We start from the raw sequence: 14,754 nt of genomic DNA on the forward strand, positions 1-14,754 counted from the left end.
TGGCTCATCCCCTCCTATCCTGACTGAAGTGCTTCTGTGTCCCCCTATCCTATCAGACAGATAACTTTGATTTTTTTAAGTGATTCATGTTTATAATTGAACATCATCATCTTGAATTGTCTTAAGATATTCTACAGAAACGGAAGGGAAAGGGAATCAACTTAAAGGCCATTATATTCAATACTTTTTAAGAACTAAGTGCAATCCTCTTGTTCCGCTTTATTTTTTGCCCTCAGTTTGCTAGGAAGAAATCTGAGGCTTAGATTAAGTTAAGTCACATGTTAAAGGTTAAATAGGTAGTCACAGAGCCAGGATTTAAACTTTCCCATGATCTCTTTAAGCCTCAAAAAGGACATTTAAAAGAATCCATGGGCTATATGTAGCTGTGGTAAGAAGGAAGTAGAACATATCTGCCAAAACAACAACAAAAACAACAACAACAACAACAAAAAGAAAAACATCCAGACACACAATCCCTTTGGCATTTAAGCATTGTTATATGAGAACACAAGGATAGAAGATGTACACATGCTTACATAAGCAGGAATATTCTTGGGAGTCTTGGGATTTATTTCAGACCTATTTCAAATAGATATATGGAAAGCAAGAAAGTAGAGGAGGCAAAAAAAGTGTCTGATGAACAAGTGAATGGGAAAAACCATAAGAAATAAAGATGCAGTGTAATTGCAGCCCGATTCCTTCTGGAGTACACTGGCATGCTGGTGCTGTCTGTTCTATAAGGAATACATCAGATGTACTGAGATTACTGTTTCATCAAGATGATATTGGATCTGATCTTTCAATTTGGCCAGTTGGCTGTAGAAATGACATTGGAAGTTTCCAAACAATTTTGTAGCTAGAATGAATATCTAAAATATGGATACCCTTAGTTGCCTTGACAGAGGGGATGAATCGAAAGGTTGCCTTTGGAACCCAGTAGCCAGTTGGCTAGGTAGAATGATTTATATCTTGCCATACCTAGTAACTCATGTGATGCTTTGTAGTTAGAATCATTCCATTAATCAGACAAACTTCCTTTGCTGGCTTAACCAAGAAGCCAGCTCAAGAAACCAAACCAGGAAAAGCCATTGTCATATTGCTTTTGTTTTTTTCCCAGTGACCTGTGAATAAGAACCTGGGATGGAGAATAAGTGTCACCTGTAACTGTGATCCCTATCTTGCAAGTTGGGCCAGGCCTTCAAAGGGAAGATTCATCTGCTGAGACATTCAAGGGGACCAGGTGTAACCCCAGCCTGTAAATAGGATACCTATTCTGTTAAGAAGTCCAGCTACTAGAATGTTGTTCATTCACAAAACAAGCCCACATGGACTCCTTGGCTCACCATAACTAGTGGTATTATTCAATTTGTAGACTAAACAAACTGATTCGCCACACTTCTTTCTTCCTTCCCATGGGCTCCCTGGAAAGAGGCAACCATGCCTGTGGTGTAGCTCTTCAGGGACTCCTGAAGTTTTACCTACCATCCTACTTCTTCACCTGTTTCCTAAACTTTGAGGTCTTTAACTTCTTCAGTGCCTTGTGCTTAGGGCAGCTTCTCCTTTCTTGGTGGGAGGATGCCTTGCTCCACCTTCAGATTTACTCTGATATTCTACTTGGACTCTTGGATGCTCTTTGCCTTTGTGCTTTTCGAAGTAACATCCAGCTTTGACCTTCTTCCATATCTAATGACCCAGCTCCCACAACTCTCCTCAATTTGAAGTCCAGAACCACTTCTTGTTCCAACAGAAAGTCTGAACACATATACTTTGTCTTTCTGTATCATTCCTCAAATGGAAAAATGATTGGTCAGATTGTTTATTTGAATGATTGCCACATGATACATTTAGCTTCAAAATACTCAACAATTACAATTATTAAGTACTTCGGGTACATATGTTTTTATGTCTTACACTATTCATCAACCTGTGATTTTCATGTCCCCATTTCCTCATTCAGATGAGAAAATAGTGGAAGTGATGTCAAAATGGATTTCTCACATTCATATCGATCAACAGAGGTATATCTAGAATGCAAACGAAGAGCAGATTTCAAAGCTCTCATGCAGTCTCAAGCACACTCGGATGCTCTATCAAGGCAACCACAATAATTAGATTGCGGGGACAGAAGGCTTGCTTGCTGGAATCACAAACAGTGCTTGTGAATTCCAGCCAGGTCCCCTTGCACATCTCTTCTAAGTAGATTTTTTGAAGTCAAGAAGGGAAACATTACGATTCCCCTCATTTTCAGATGGCAAACCTGAGACACAAACTGGCCTGATATGACCAAAACTGGTCAAATGGAGAACTAAAAAGAACAGCTCCAGGTTTTGAATCCTCAGCCAATAGGACCGAGTAGGTCAGATTTTCCTCATTTGTGAACTAATGCAGTGGACTCTGCTGCTAATGGTGTTATAAGCCTGTTTATTATTATTGCAGACAAAGTAAAAAAAAATATGTAGAAAGTGCTTCCTTGGCCATCTCCAAATCTATAACAATATGATTAGCAAATCTTGTTGATTTAATTTTCAATACTCACTCGGCAGTTCAATAGGCAGATCTAGTTCTATATACTCAGCCCCATGTGATATATTCATTCTCAAACATGCAAATATTATACACCTCATCTCATTTCCCCTCTACATACAGTCAGCCTTTGGCCGCAGTGTCTACCAGACGGTCGGCTTCCTAATTAGGAAGGGATCTGGCATTTGTCTTTGTGACTACACTGTGTAAGCTCCAATTTGCTGCCAAACCTTGGGTCTCCACAGGTGGGAACAGAAGAAAAAAGAATTTTGCACCGGTTTCCTTTCAAACATAAAGTTTTCATCTCTGCAGGAGCAATTAATTTTCCCTGTTTAAAATGACAGAGAAAATGCTTATCTCTTGCTTTTCATTCTAAGAGCTGGCGGATACAGTGTGGGAGCAAAGGCCTATTGGTCTTTCCTGTTTCCCTGCTGAGCCAGATGAGTTGATTTCTAAACAAAATTCTCAGGATTCTGTAAAGGAGTTAGTAATCTGGCTAATTACTATGAAGTGCCAGATGATATTAATAATGAGAATGAAAATTTTAAGAATCAATTTTTATTCAGTGGTTTTAAAGATGTTTGAAAAGCTCTGTAGTCTTCATAAATTCTGCTTTTCCTCCTTTTTTATCTGATGTTATTTTTTTTTTTGCCTCCATCATAGTAAAAACTATAAGGTACTATAGAATAGTACTCAAGACACAGTCTTTAAGATCTCATAGCAATAGTAGCTATGTAACAACCAGCAGTGGACTTGGAAGCAGAGCCCTGGGTTCAAGATATGGCTCTATCTCCTATTACGCATGTGAATGGTTTGCCCTCTCTGTTACCAATCTGTAGGATGAGAACAACATTTCCCCTAACAATCTGACAGATACCTAATGAAGGTCAAGTCAATTAAAACCATGGGAGTTCTTTGTTAATTGCAAAGCCCAGTATACCTGTATGCGTTATTTCCTATAAAATGATGTGAAATGCCTTTCTGGAAGGTGACTCTTTTTCCAGTACTTCCCAATTCTTTCCACAGAGAATGGTAACAGTCTCAGGAGTTACTCAAATATGAGAAAAAATAATTTTTAAAAATGTAGACAGTAAGGTTTTTGGAAAAAGTCATGGTGCCATGTCTGTCAACTTCAATTTCCTTATGTGCAAAAGTAAGTAAAATGCCTTACTTAAAAAACAATCCTAGGATTATCGTGAATTATATATACATGTATATTTATATGTATGCACTAATATATACATATATGTATGAATTAATATATAATAATATATAATATATACATACATAGGTGGGTATGTATATACACACCCCCAGATCCAGCTCCAACATCACCCCCAGCCCCAGCCCCAGCCCCAGCCCCAGCCCCAGCTCCAACTCCAGCCCCAGCCCCAGCCCCAGCTCCAGCTCCAGCCCCAGCCCCAGCTCTAGCCCTAGCCCAGCTCCAACTCCAGCCCCAGCCCCAGCCCCAGCCCCAGCCACAGCCACAGCCACAGCCACAGCCACAGCCACAGCTCCAACTTAGGCACAGGTCCTGGGCCAGGTCCACGGCCAGAGCCAGTGGCATCCCCAGCATCAGCCACAGCTCCAGCTCCAGTGCTAGACCGATCCTTGCCCAGTGCCACCTTGCACCTCTCTGGAGAGGGAGCAATGGTTTTTCTTCTACGTGTTTCATGATTTCTCTATTTATTCATAAACATTTAGATTCAATAAAAGTTAACCTTTTATCCCATCAAGCTGTACCATGGAGGCATATATATACAAACATAGTTGTGTATATATTATATACACATATATAATTATATATATGTTTTATATATAAATGCTTTGGGGCCAGAAACCAACACAAAATAAGTACTAAATGAATGTTAGTTTCTTCTGATACTGTCCACTCAATCTGTTTTGAGGAAAGCCTCTGGTTCTTTTTGAGGCTCCATCAGAGTGGATACATGGGCTCCCTACTATAGGAACCCAGAAACACTAACTGCCACTTGAGTACCGGATGGTAAAGGTTCTGGAAAACTCAATGTGGGACAACCCACATGGAGGAGAAGAAGTAGGGGTATTCTTTGCCTCTCTCACTGATCTAGGGTTAAACTTTAGAGCATAGTTTTTTCAAATAATTTTTAATGCAAAGCATATTATTTATGAAGTACATTTTATGCAGCAACCCCATATACATAAACATGCACACATACAATCAAAGATAAACTTTTTGATTTTACTGTTGGTATGATATGCTACTTCCTGGTATATTCATCCTATGATCTTTAAATATAAGATTTTATTATACCCTATCTGGTAGCAATCCAACAGTTTAAAAATGCTTCTTTAGAGGGTCTCCAAACATGGCATTCAACACCACAAACTTCATTTTTCCTTTCTAAGATGTCCCTATCCGATAAGTAACAAAGCCAACTGTTATTATTTTGCAAATAGAAATTGAAAATAGAGAGGTCATAAACCAGGACTGTGACTTTTGAGGAGATAAAAAATAAAGAACAGAAAAAATACATACTGGAGCCCCTGGGTGGCTCAGTCGGTTAAGCTTCTGCCTTCAGCTCAGGTCATGATCCTGGGGTCCTGGGATTGAGCTCCAAATCGGGTTCCCTGTTCAGCGGGAAACCTGCTTCTCTCTCTGCCTGCCACTCTGCCTCTCTCTCTCTCTCTCTCTCTCTCATTCTCTGTCAAATAAATAAAATCCTTAAAAAAAAAAAAAGAAAAAGAAAAAATACATACCTTGTTCTTTCTTGGACTTTTTGTTATTGACTCCTAGAGAAAAAGTCCCACAATTTTCTTCCACCTAAATGCCAAGAATCTTTTAATAGCAATGAAAGTGTGAAATCAATCTTGGGCCTCCCCACACTCTGCTCAGGGCACCCACTTCATCAGGCTCTGCCACTGCCACCATAAATAACATCTAGGTCTCATAAACATGCCTGCTGCATGGGACAAGCCCAGAGCAACATCACATCTCTGTATCCAGATTGTGGGTGACAAATGTGCCTGTTTCCCTTAGACACACAGCATGTTCTTTGCCACAATTTAATTGAATTTTTTCATTAAAAGATTTTTTTTTAATGGAAGAAGATTCCATAGAAGAAGAGGGGATGAGTTCGTAATTGGGATTAGCATTGAGCCTCATGGCTTTCTCTTTAGTGTCTGACTTACATCTGTTCAAGTCAGTTTGTTTTATTAATGCTCACTGGCCTAAAGCTACTGCCATGATGTTAAAGATGCAATGTTAGCACAGCACTGACATATAGATTTGTTTCCTATGAGAAAGAAATTAACGATTGCATAGGATATTGAACTCCTGGCTTTCCTCCAACTTTCTGGCCTCTCTGTTCAAAGGCTGGATTAAAGATGGAGGTTAGCAAGGGATTCCCAAGGGGGTTACCATTAAGAATGGGGTGGAGATCGTGAAAATCTAGGCTGGAAGATCCAGGATGAAATATCACCTTACCTCAACATGAGATTTGACTTCCTGTCCATTGCTCATCCTCCACCAGCTGGCAATTTGTATGGACCATGAGGCAATTTTTAAAGAAAGAAACAAAGTGGTCCCTTGACTCCGGAATCATCCTAGCAGCTTTGTCAGACAGAATATAGGATTTTATTTACCTTAAGTACTGGGGCCCTTCTGTAGCCAAGTGTAAAAGAGAATATAACCAACTCTAGTTTGATCCAGACCAGCATTTGCAGTCAAGACAACGAAAGGTGGAACATTCAGATTCAGTTTCTAGCGAGCTGCCATCTTGGATTCAAGTCACACAACCAGGAGGAGGTACATGTAAGCAGATGGGGACAACGAGGGAGTCAGGACTCAACTACAGGGGAAGGTACTATGGAGGATACATGGAAAGATCACATCCTAGTGACCTGGTCCGTGGTTCAAGGTAGGACTCCAGGCCCAACAAGGAATCAGGTGGCTCATGGAAGCCAGGTGTAATCAGTAGCCTAGAGGTGATGCTACTGTGGGTTCCCAGAGCTACATTCAGGTTGAGTGCTCTGGATGTAAGAAAACTGATTTCTCTGAGATCCTCCTTTCTTATGGGAGAGAGTCTCTGCTGGGAATAGTTGTCACGTTGTCACTGGTTTTGGGTCAGGGAGAGATTAAGCGTGTAGCTGACCAGCCCGGAGCTGCTATCACATACCAGCATGTGTGCTTTGGGCTCATTGGTTTCCTCATTTATAAAATGGAATAATGACACCTATTTCTAGGATTGTCGAAAGGTTTGAATGAGTAGCTGCAGGCTAATCATGTGGCATAGTGCCTGGCACAATGATAACAATCCCAAGAGTGATATAATGTTTATTGTCATTATTAATATTAATTTTCCATTCCTTGGGTATGAAAGAGCATTCGTGGACTAATTCTCTCCACTTATCTCACTCACTGGGCTTTAAGAAAATCTTCCCATATCCCTATGATACAGGGTGCATGGGTCATCTACCAAATCTCAAACTTTTATCTGATCAAATGTATTAAAAAATAACTAATCCCTTCCTCTCCTCCTTGTGTTTACTGAGGGCTCGTCTAGCTTAGTGGGCTTTAGTCGTCCTAGTTGCTACTCAACAGTGGATTAGCTAAGGAAATCTGAGTTACAATCCCTGTGAATGAACAGGCATGGCTGACTCCCAATAAAATTTTATTTACAAAAATAGGCAGTGGGCTATAGTTTGAGGATATCTGTTCTAGAGAAGAGCATTCTTCTCTCCACAAGGCCTTACCTCCTTTTCCCTGGGCCTCTTACTCGTGGCCCAGTGCTGTGTCTCTTTCCACTTCTCTTTCCTTCCCCTATCTTTCAATCTTCTGATATTCCTTCTGTACTCCTCTCTTTGATTTCCTTTTCTATGTCCTCAGTCTCTTTTCTCTGTATCTCTTAGTCTAAAGTACTTGCTCACCATATTGTAATATAATCCCTCCACCTCAGATCTGCCTACTACTAGACTTGCCTAAAGCTCTATGGTTGAGTGTTTGTAAACTTTTCTGCAGTGCCCTATACCTACCAAGTGCTCCATAAATTTTAGCTAATACACTGCTTAAATTGAGATATTTTAATCATTTTTTCTGGAATCTCTATACCTGGTCTTCCACCCAACAACCTCCACAGCAGCTGTTTTTCAGAAGCACCTCATCACCACCATGTTTGGGCTTGTCAGCATCAGGGATGAGGTGCAGCCTCTGGGATGGGATGCTCTGAGTCCCAGCCCCTATCTGAAGAGCACTGTGCTGCTCCAGTCCATATAGCATGACTGGTCATAATAGGTGAACAAAGAAGCCCTGGCAGGAGCTGGGATAAGACACACAGGGAGCAAGAGTCTTTCTGGGAGAGTCCCAGGGACGGGAAGCCATCCACAGGGCTCAGGAGGAGGCATTCAGCCCAAAAGACTATGTCCAGCAGGAGGCAGCTTCCTCTCTATATCCCCACCCCATTTCTCCTGCCTTGGCTCCTCATCCCTTCTAGGAGAAGGGCTCCTTCCTTCTGTTTTGCAGAATGACTCACGTTCAATTATTCCCATCTTGTTGGCCTGACCCCTATCAAGGTAGAGCTAAGAAAGGTGTCTGACTTCCCAAGTCCCTGGAGAAAGCACTCCTCCAGTTGTTAAAGAGCTACTCAAGAGACATCTGGTCACCTACCTCATATGATCTGTTTGGGAAAAGACCATACCTGCTGAGTGTGTAGTCTTGGAAGCCTGCTATAATTTTGGCTCCAGAAAAGGTAGAGTCGAGCTTGGCCTAAGGCCAACTTGTTCCTCATCTCATAGGTAAGACATTTCCTCCCCCCACTTCTTCTTGGCTCCTTGCTAATTTCACTGATGCACAAAGCATCCATTTTTAATCTAGCCAAATCAATTACAAATGTTACAGATTGTAATTACCCAAGGAATCCTGAAAACTAATTAATACGCAATCTGCACAATAAATTACCCCTTTCCTTTGGCTTTATATTCCAAAACACTCTTCTGAGGAGGCAGATAAAGAGTGTGGCTCAGCCTTGCCACTGTGAAGCTGCTCTTTATTTACCTGTACTGTGTGTTTTGGGGTGTTTGTCAGAGGTGGCCATGGGGTCATCTCTGGGCAGCAGCCACATCACTTTTTACTACTTTGGTGGAAGTTAAAGGTTATCATGAACCCTGTGCTGTCATCCCACCACAAGGAGAAGCTTTGATTTACTTGGGAAAAATCTCGGGGGAGGCAATGGAAAGCAAAGAGAGCAGGGGGATTTTAGAAAGGAAAGCAGAGTGCCATGTTTCTCTTGGCCCTGGCAGTAATCAGAGCCTCCTTCAGTGAGAGGGTCTGTCAGAGAAGAAACTCAGATGCAGACTTGGGAAATTTGTGTTTTTCTTTCTTTCTTTCTTTCTTTCTTTCTTTCTTTCTTTCTTTCTTTCTTTCTTTCTTTCTTTTCTTCTTTCTTTCTTTCTTTTTTTTACAATAACAACAGACCAAGGAATCTTTAAGTCTGCTGAATTTCAGCTTTAGGTACCATTAAAGGCTTTCCTTGACTGAAGGGAAATAGTAATGCAGATTCTAGAATTTTATCAATAATAAAAAATAGGAAATCAGCCCATTTACAGAACCTATAGGCTTAAAGTTGAGGACACCTTTGCCTAGGACTGTCATCCTCCATTCATGGAGGTGTTATTCGGAACAGTTAATATAATTATCAGGACAAAAGAAGTAACTGGGAAGCAAAGTTGTAAACATTCCAAGCATGAAATCAGAGGATGGAGAAATTTAGAAACAATTTCATGTGTCAAGAGGGCCAAGGATGGCTAACAAAAGGAAAAATGTTCTTTGAATCTGAACAATAATGAGAACGTTCCTATTCAGGATATCCTGGAAGTGGTAACGGTGGTGTGTGTTTCTATGTGCACAGTTGTGGTATGTTTGTGACTAAATATGTGCATGTGTGTGGGTGAGTATGGATTTGAATTTTGGGTAAGTATGTGTGCAATTGTATGTACATGAGTGTAGGCACGAGTGGGTGACCATGCACATGTGCAGATGTGCTTATGTATGTGTGCATTATGGGTGTAGATGGTGTGTACATGTGTGTACATGTGGGTGTGAATATAGGTGGGAGAGTGTGTGAACCTAAGTGTGTGCAAATGTGCATTTGTGTGTGTATGTGTGCATATGTGTGGGTGTGTGTGAATATATGAATTTGCATGTATGTAGGTAGACATGGGAGTCTGCATACATGTAGCATGTGTATGTGCATAAGTGCATGTGTATATATGCGTGTGTGTGTGTGTGTATAGGGAGCACTGACACACACTAGGTCAGATCAGACCCTCATCACTGCTCCAGCCTCCACTCCATGTTGTCTACACAGATGCACGTTTCTCATTGCAACTGCACATTGCACTGGCCGCCTCCCCGACTAGGCAATAGGCAGGGCAGAGCAGGGGAGAGACTGTGTTCTTCCCCCACACCCAGCAGCTGGCCCTGAGCCTGGCTCCTGGTAGGCACTCATTACACATGTGCCAAGTGGAGAAACTGCATATCATACAGATGAGAATGGGGGATGTGAGGCATATCGGGCAGGCAGACTCATCTTACTCCTTCCTCATCACATGTGCTAAGTTCAATTTTGCAGCTTTGGGAGTCTGGGTTTCGTTGCCTTCTCCCCCCCTCTTTTTTTTGCATGTTTGTTTTTTAAAACAGAAATATATATATTCTTGAATTAACATGGAATCAAACATGAAATAGAGAATAACTCCTATAGGAATAAGAAGAAAATATTTTTAAAAATAGTGCTTTGTGTGGGAAGAAACTTTAGCTCATATAAACATTATCAGTTTCTTTTCCTGAAAATCTCAGTTATCCTGATGATGTCTGCCTTTCTCCCTCCTCATGTCCACCGGGTTAGCTTTTAGTTTGGTTTGCAGATGATTCGGGAGCCTATCAACCTCTCCTTTAAACAATGCTTTTCTGAAGACAGCCATTCTTTCTTGCCAGTGTCATTGCAATAACATTCCAACTTTTCCCATTCTATTTTCCCTTCTCCATACTACTCACCTTGCCAAGGTAACCTTTCAACAGAAAGATCTTAACTGTATTAAGTTCAAATATCGCTAGTGTTTGGATCTCTCTTGATCTCAAGAAAATGCCATTTTTTTACAGCTCACCTAGATACCACCATGTTGCTTGCAAGTCTGTGGTGGCATCCGATGACGACATCTTATATTTTTTTGAGGAGACATTGCTAAAACAGAGGAGACTCTGTTTCTTGATCACTTTATCAGAACTGCATATTCCAGAGTGGTATTTCAGAACCTTATTTCCCATAGATGCTATTTACTGGATAACAGAGAACAGAGAATAACAGCAGGGCTAACAGAAATGCAGTGTTCAAAGCAAATAATAAAACATGTCAATGCTTACATTTAATGCCTCCCTATGTTATCAATTAAACTGTACCCTTTCTGACGTCAGTACGTGATTTCTCTCACTATGGAATTGTCACAACCTCCATGCCAGTCTTGATGCTCCTAATTATTAGCTGAATGACCTTTGGCAAGTCCCCTAGCCTGTTTGAGCTTCATTTTTCTTATATAAGAATTAGGCATATAAATAGCACTTAACTCATTGGGCTTTTCTGAAAATTAAATGAATAGTGTATATAAAGTGTTAAATATGATGAATAGCAACCTACTGAATCCTCTACGAAGTTGGGCTGCTCTTGCTCTTCTGGATCAATGCAGGGTCAAGTCTATTAGGATCAGACTTCTCTTGGTCCCTTGTGATACTTCTATAGCTACATGGCAAAACTCCAGGGGGCAGTTTCTCTAAGTCCACCTAAGTCTGAGAGGAAGGGGAGACCGTTCTATAAATTCTCATGTATTTAATAAGGTCTTACCCCCTCTTAAAAAAAAAAAAAAAACTTAACCTATTCCTTATGAAAATGTTACTACATTTTTCTTATTCTCATATGACTTAATGTGGAGAAATTTTAGGTAGATTTTCTAAATTTGAGCGATTATTGCCAGGGATGTGAATTCCAAAATGAATCTAGTCAAGGTGCTAAGTTGCTTTGTAGTTAATAATTCTTGCTTCATTTTGTGAGAAAATATTGGTATTACACTAAGTTTTTAAATAGCACATATAATTATACCCTCATTAATGATGTCAAATATTATTATTTAATACATTGCTCCAATTAATTATGTTTTTAAAATTAAACAGCTAATCTCTAACAAGTTATATTTAAATAATTATGCCTAATGCTAATGGGATAAAGAGTGTACTCCAGCATTTTCTTTATAAACACAAAATAAGATGACCTATAAAAATAAGTCTGACTTCTTTTCCTTGGCTAACCAGCCCCTTAGCTTCTGCCCTATTCCCTCAGTTTTGTTTCCAACACCCCAAAGGGTTTATGCGTCATGACACTGGGCCTTTATATGTGTTACTCTTCACCCTGGGGAGTCCTATCATCCCTTCACCTGGATGGAACTCACATGTTCCACCCCAAGAGAAAGCCATCATGCCTCTCTCTGATAGATTTACTTCTTCCACACCCTGAGCTCCCAGGGTGCATTGCCTTCTTCTCTACTAGAACATTCTATGCATAACAGTGTAGTGGACCTCTGTACATCTGACCCCGTCAAGCCAAACTCCACTCCGGGGGTCTTCTGTATGCACTTCCCAAATAATAGCACCCAGTATGTGGGAAGTGGATTAAAGGTTGTTCCTCCTCCACCTTTTATTTTCTAAATTAATGAATACATACATGAATAAAATAAAATCTCTAGACAATCAATAAATGTTTATTGCAGGAATGAATGGATTAAATTAGTAACTCTAAGATACTAGATATCTAGCTTTCAAGTACAGTAGATGTGTTTTACTGTGTTTATCATTATTGCCATGTTAATCAGTAATTAGAAAGTGAAAATACTACCTGATAATGCTACCAAATGACGATAAAAATCTATGTAACTGTGCTATTTTTACTTACATTAGAGGCTTTTGGGATGCCTGGGTGGCTCAGTGGTTGAGCATCTGCTTTTGGCTCAGGTTGTGATCCTTGGGTCCTGGGATCGAGTTCTGCATCAGTCTCCCCATGGGGAGCCTGCTTCTCCCTCTGCCTATGTCTCTGCCTCTCTCTCTGTGTGTCTCTCATGAGAAATTAATAAAAAAATCTTTAAAAAAAAGAGGCTTTTGAACAAAAGGTATAATAATAAAAAACATAGTTTATAGGTAACGTGCAAAATAACTTTACATCTATATAATCTGTCTTTTGTTACAGTTCTGTTACCACAGTATCATGGCTTTGTTAAATGCTATTTATTTACTCCTGCCTTACTTAGGCCAAATTTCTATGATATATGGTATACATCAAATTACATTTTATTTTGAAAAAATCGTATAATATATTTTATTATGATATTTAAAACTATCATAGCCCTTCCTACAGCGATTTTATTTTGTGACTTCTTGTGACAACCTTTTTCTTGGCTTGCTTCTGACAGGACATGTCCTATGGCCCGTCATGGTTATGATCATAGAGACTGTCTTCTATTGAGCTAATGATTTGAGATTCCAAAATAGGCCGTATTTGTCACTTAACATTACAACTCTTTTTCATTAACCCAATTCAAGCTGTGCCTAGTTAACTGCTCAAATCAAAATGCTTTCTTGAAGGTCAACAGTCATGTTTAGGGTAAGATTGATTCTATCCGTTGATACCCTATTGAATTCCCTTAGAATTGCATGTGGCATAAATTAAAATTGACTTGTTAGGGTTAGGGCAACCTCCTTCTGAAGGCACTAACAGCTTTCTCTCACACATCTTGTGAAAATCCTTGATTTCTTAGCAGTCTGCTTGTACAACATGGGAGTCTATTGTAAACAATATATGTGTTTTAAAATTTATTTGATGTACAGAGTGGCAATCCTTTTTGCCATCAAGAAAATAGAAGATAAATAACCAATATCGTATAATATCTGATAACTTATCTGCTTCATATTTGTTCCACTTATCCTGTAATTCCTCCCACTGATGCTTATGGCACTGGCACCCATGATCACTCCACTTGATCATCACGTAACTTCATTTTCAGGAAACATATGTGTGGTCAAAATGATAACCTACAGATAACTGCAAATGTACTACTTTTAACCAACGCAGAATCAGACATCCACAAACTGGTGTTTTTCACCCCAGACTTGATGGTAGGTGATAGCATATATGGTTCTGTGTTCAGAAACCAATAGCTCTGTTTTTTTTCCCCTACAACGGAGATCAGAATTCATTGCTCTGTAAACTCCTTGGAATCCCTGGGTGTTTCAGAAGGCAGGGAGATTTGATTGTGTTCTTACAACAAAAAGGCCTGTGTAAAGAATTCTTTTAGGCTGTAACAATAGCAACACAAAATCCTTTTATCTGAAACCTGAGAGCCTGATAGAAACATAGAATTTGGGAGACAGCTCCCAAGATAACAAAATAGAGTCTTTAAATAGCAGTGCCGATTCTGTTTTCCCATGTAGACTCTCCACCTTCCACCCCATCCAGCAAATTTTGAACTTCTAGCCATGTCTTCTTTTTTCATTTTAACGGTAAACACGATTCCAGTTCTTATATTCCTAGGGCAGAAAACACAAATATTTGCCTATGGCAAGCAAACTGGTATCTCATGTAAAAACATCAATTAAGTTGAATTTTAGCAAATGATCTTGTGAAGAAGTGGCCCATTCTAGCACTGTCACTTCTGCAGTTTCAAAATTTAAAGTATGAATTCTCTTAAACACTTCCCTGCTTCAATATTTGTGGCAGGCCAGTGGAAATCACAAGAGGCATAAGACTATTCCTAATCTGGAGGTAGAGTGCATTTTTCTTGTGTTAGGGAAGGGAATTTTTTCTGCCATTCTTTAATTGGTATTTATTTTGAGCATTTTCTGTATATAAAGCAAGGAGTAAGAACTACAAAACTACACATTAATCTGAAACACATCTTTTACCTCTAAGGGGAAAGTACAGTGAATAAGACAAATGAGTAATTATTTCTAGAGTGTATAATCATGGACTCTCTATCGAGTAAATAACATTTAGGGTTGATCTTCAGACAGATGAGGGTTTCCATTATCAGTGGTGAGAAGGAGAGCATTGCAGGTAGAGTCCACGTGAGCCAAGTCAGAGAAAAAGCAAAGCCTCACACGGATTTGTGGAGAGAGACAAGAGACCAACTTTAATGGAGGCATTATATAGGAGAATATAG

General features: G+C 39.8%; 1 protein-coding gene across 5 annotated transcripts in view; it reads left to right on the top strand.

Moving 5' to 3' along the window:
• Nucleotides 1-14,754, top strand: part of AGBL1 (ATP/GTP binding protein like 1) — a 585,877-nt gene that overhangs the window by 522,678 nt on the left and 48,445 nt on the right. Inside the window, exon 18 of one of the 5 annotated variants that reach the window (XM_038532778.1) lies at nt 1,118-1,756. The exons of the other annotated variants lie outside the window; for them this stretch is intronic. Within the exon in view, the coding sequence (XP_038388706.1) occupies nt 1,118-1,127 (10 nt within the window). The 3' untranslated portion in view covers nt 1,128-1,756. Of the gene's footprint in view, nt 1-1,117; nt 1,757-14,754 lie in introns of those variants that run through there. 5 annotated transcript variants of the gene reach the window in all.

Source organism: Canis lupus, chromosome 3 (genome assembly GCF_011100685.1).
Source record: "Canis lupus familiaris isolate Mischka breed German Shepherd chromosome 3, alternate assembly UU_Cfam_GSD_1.0, whole genome shotgun sequence".
Taxonomy (NCBI): domain Eukaryota; kingdom Metazoa; phylum Chordata; class Mammalia; order Carnivora; family Canidae; genus Canis; species Canis lupus.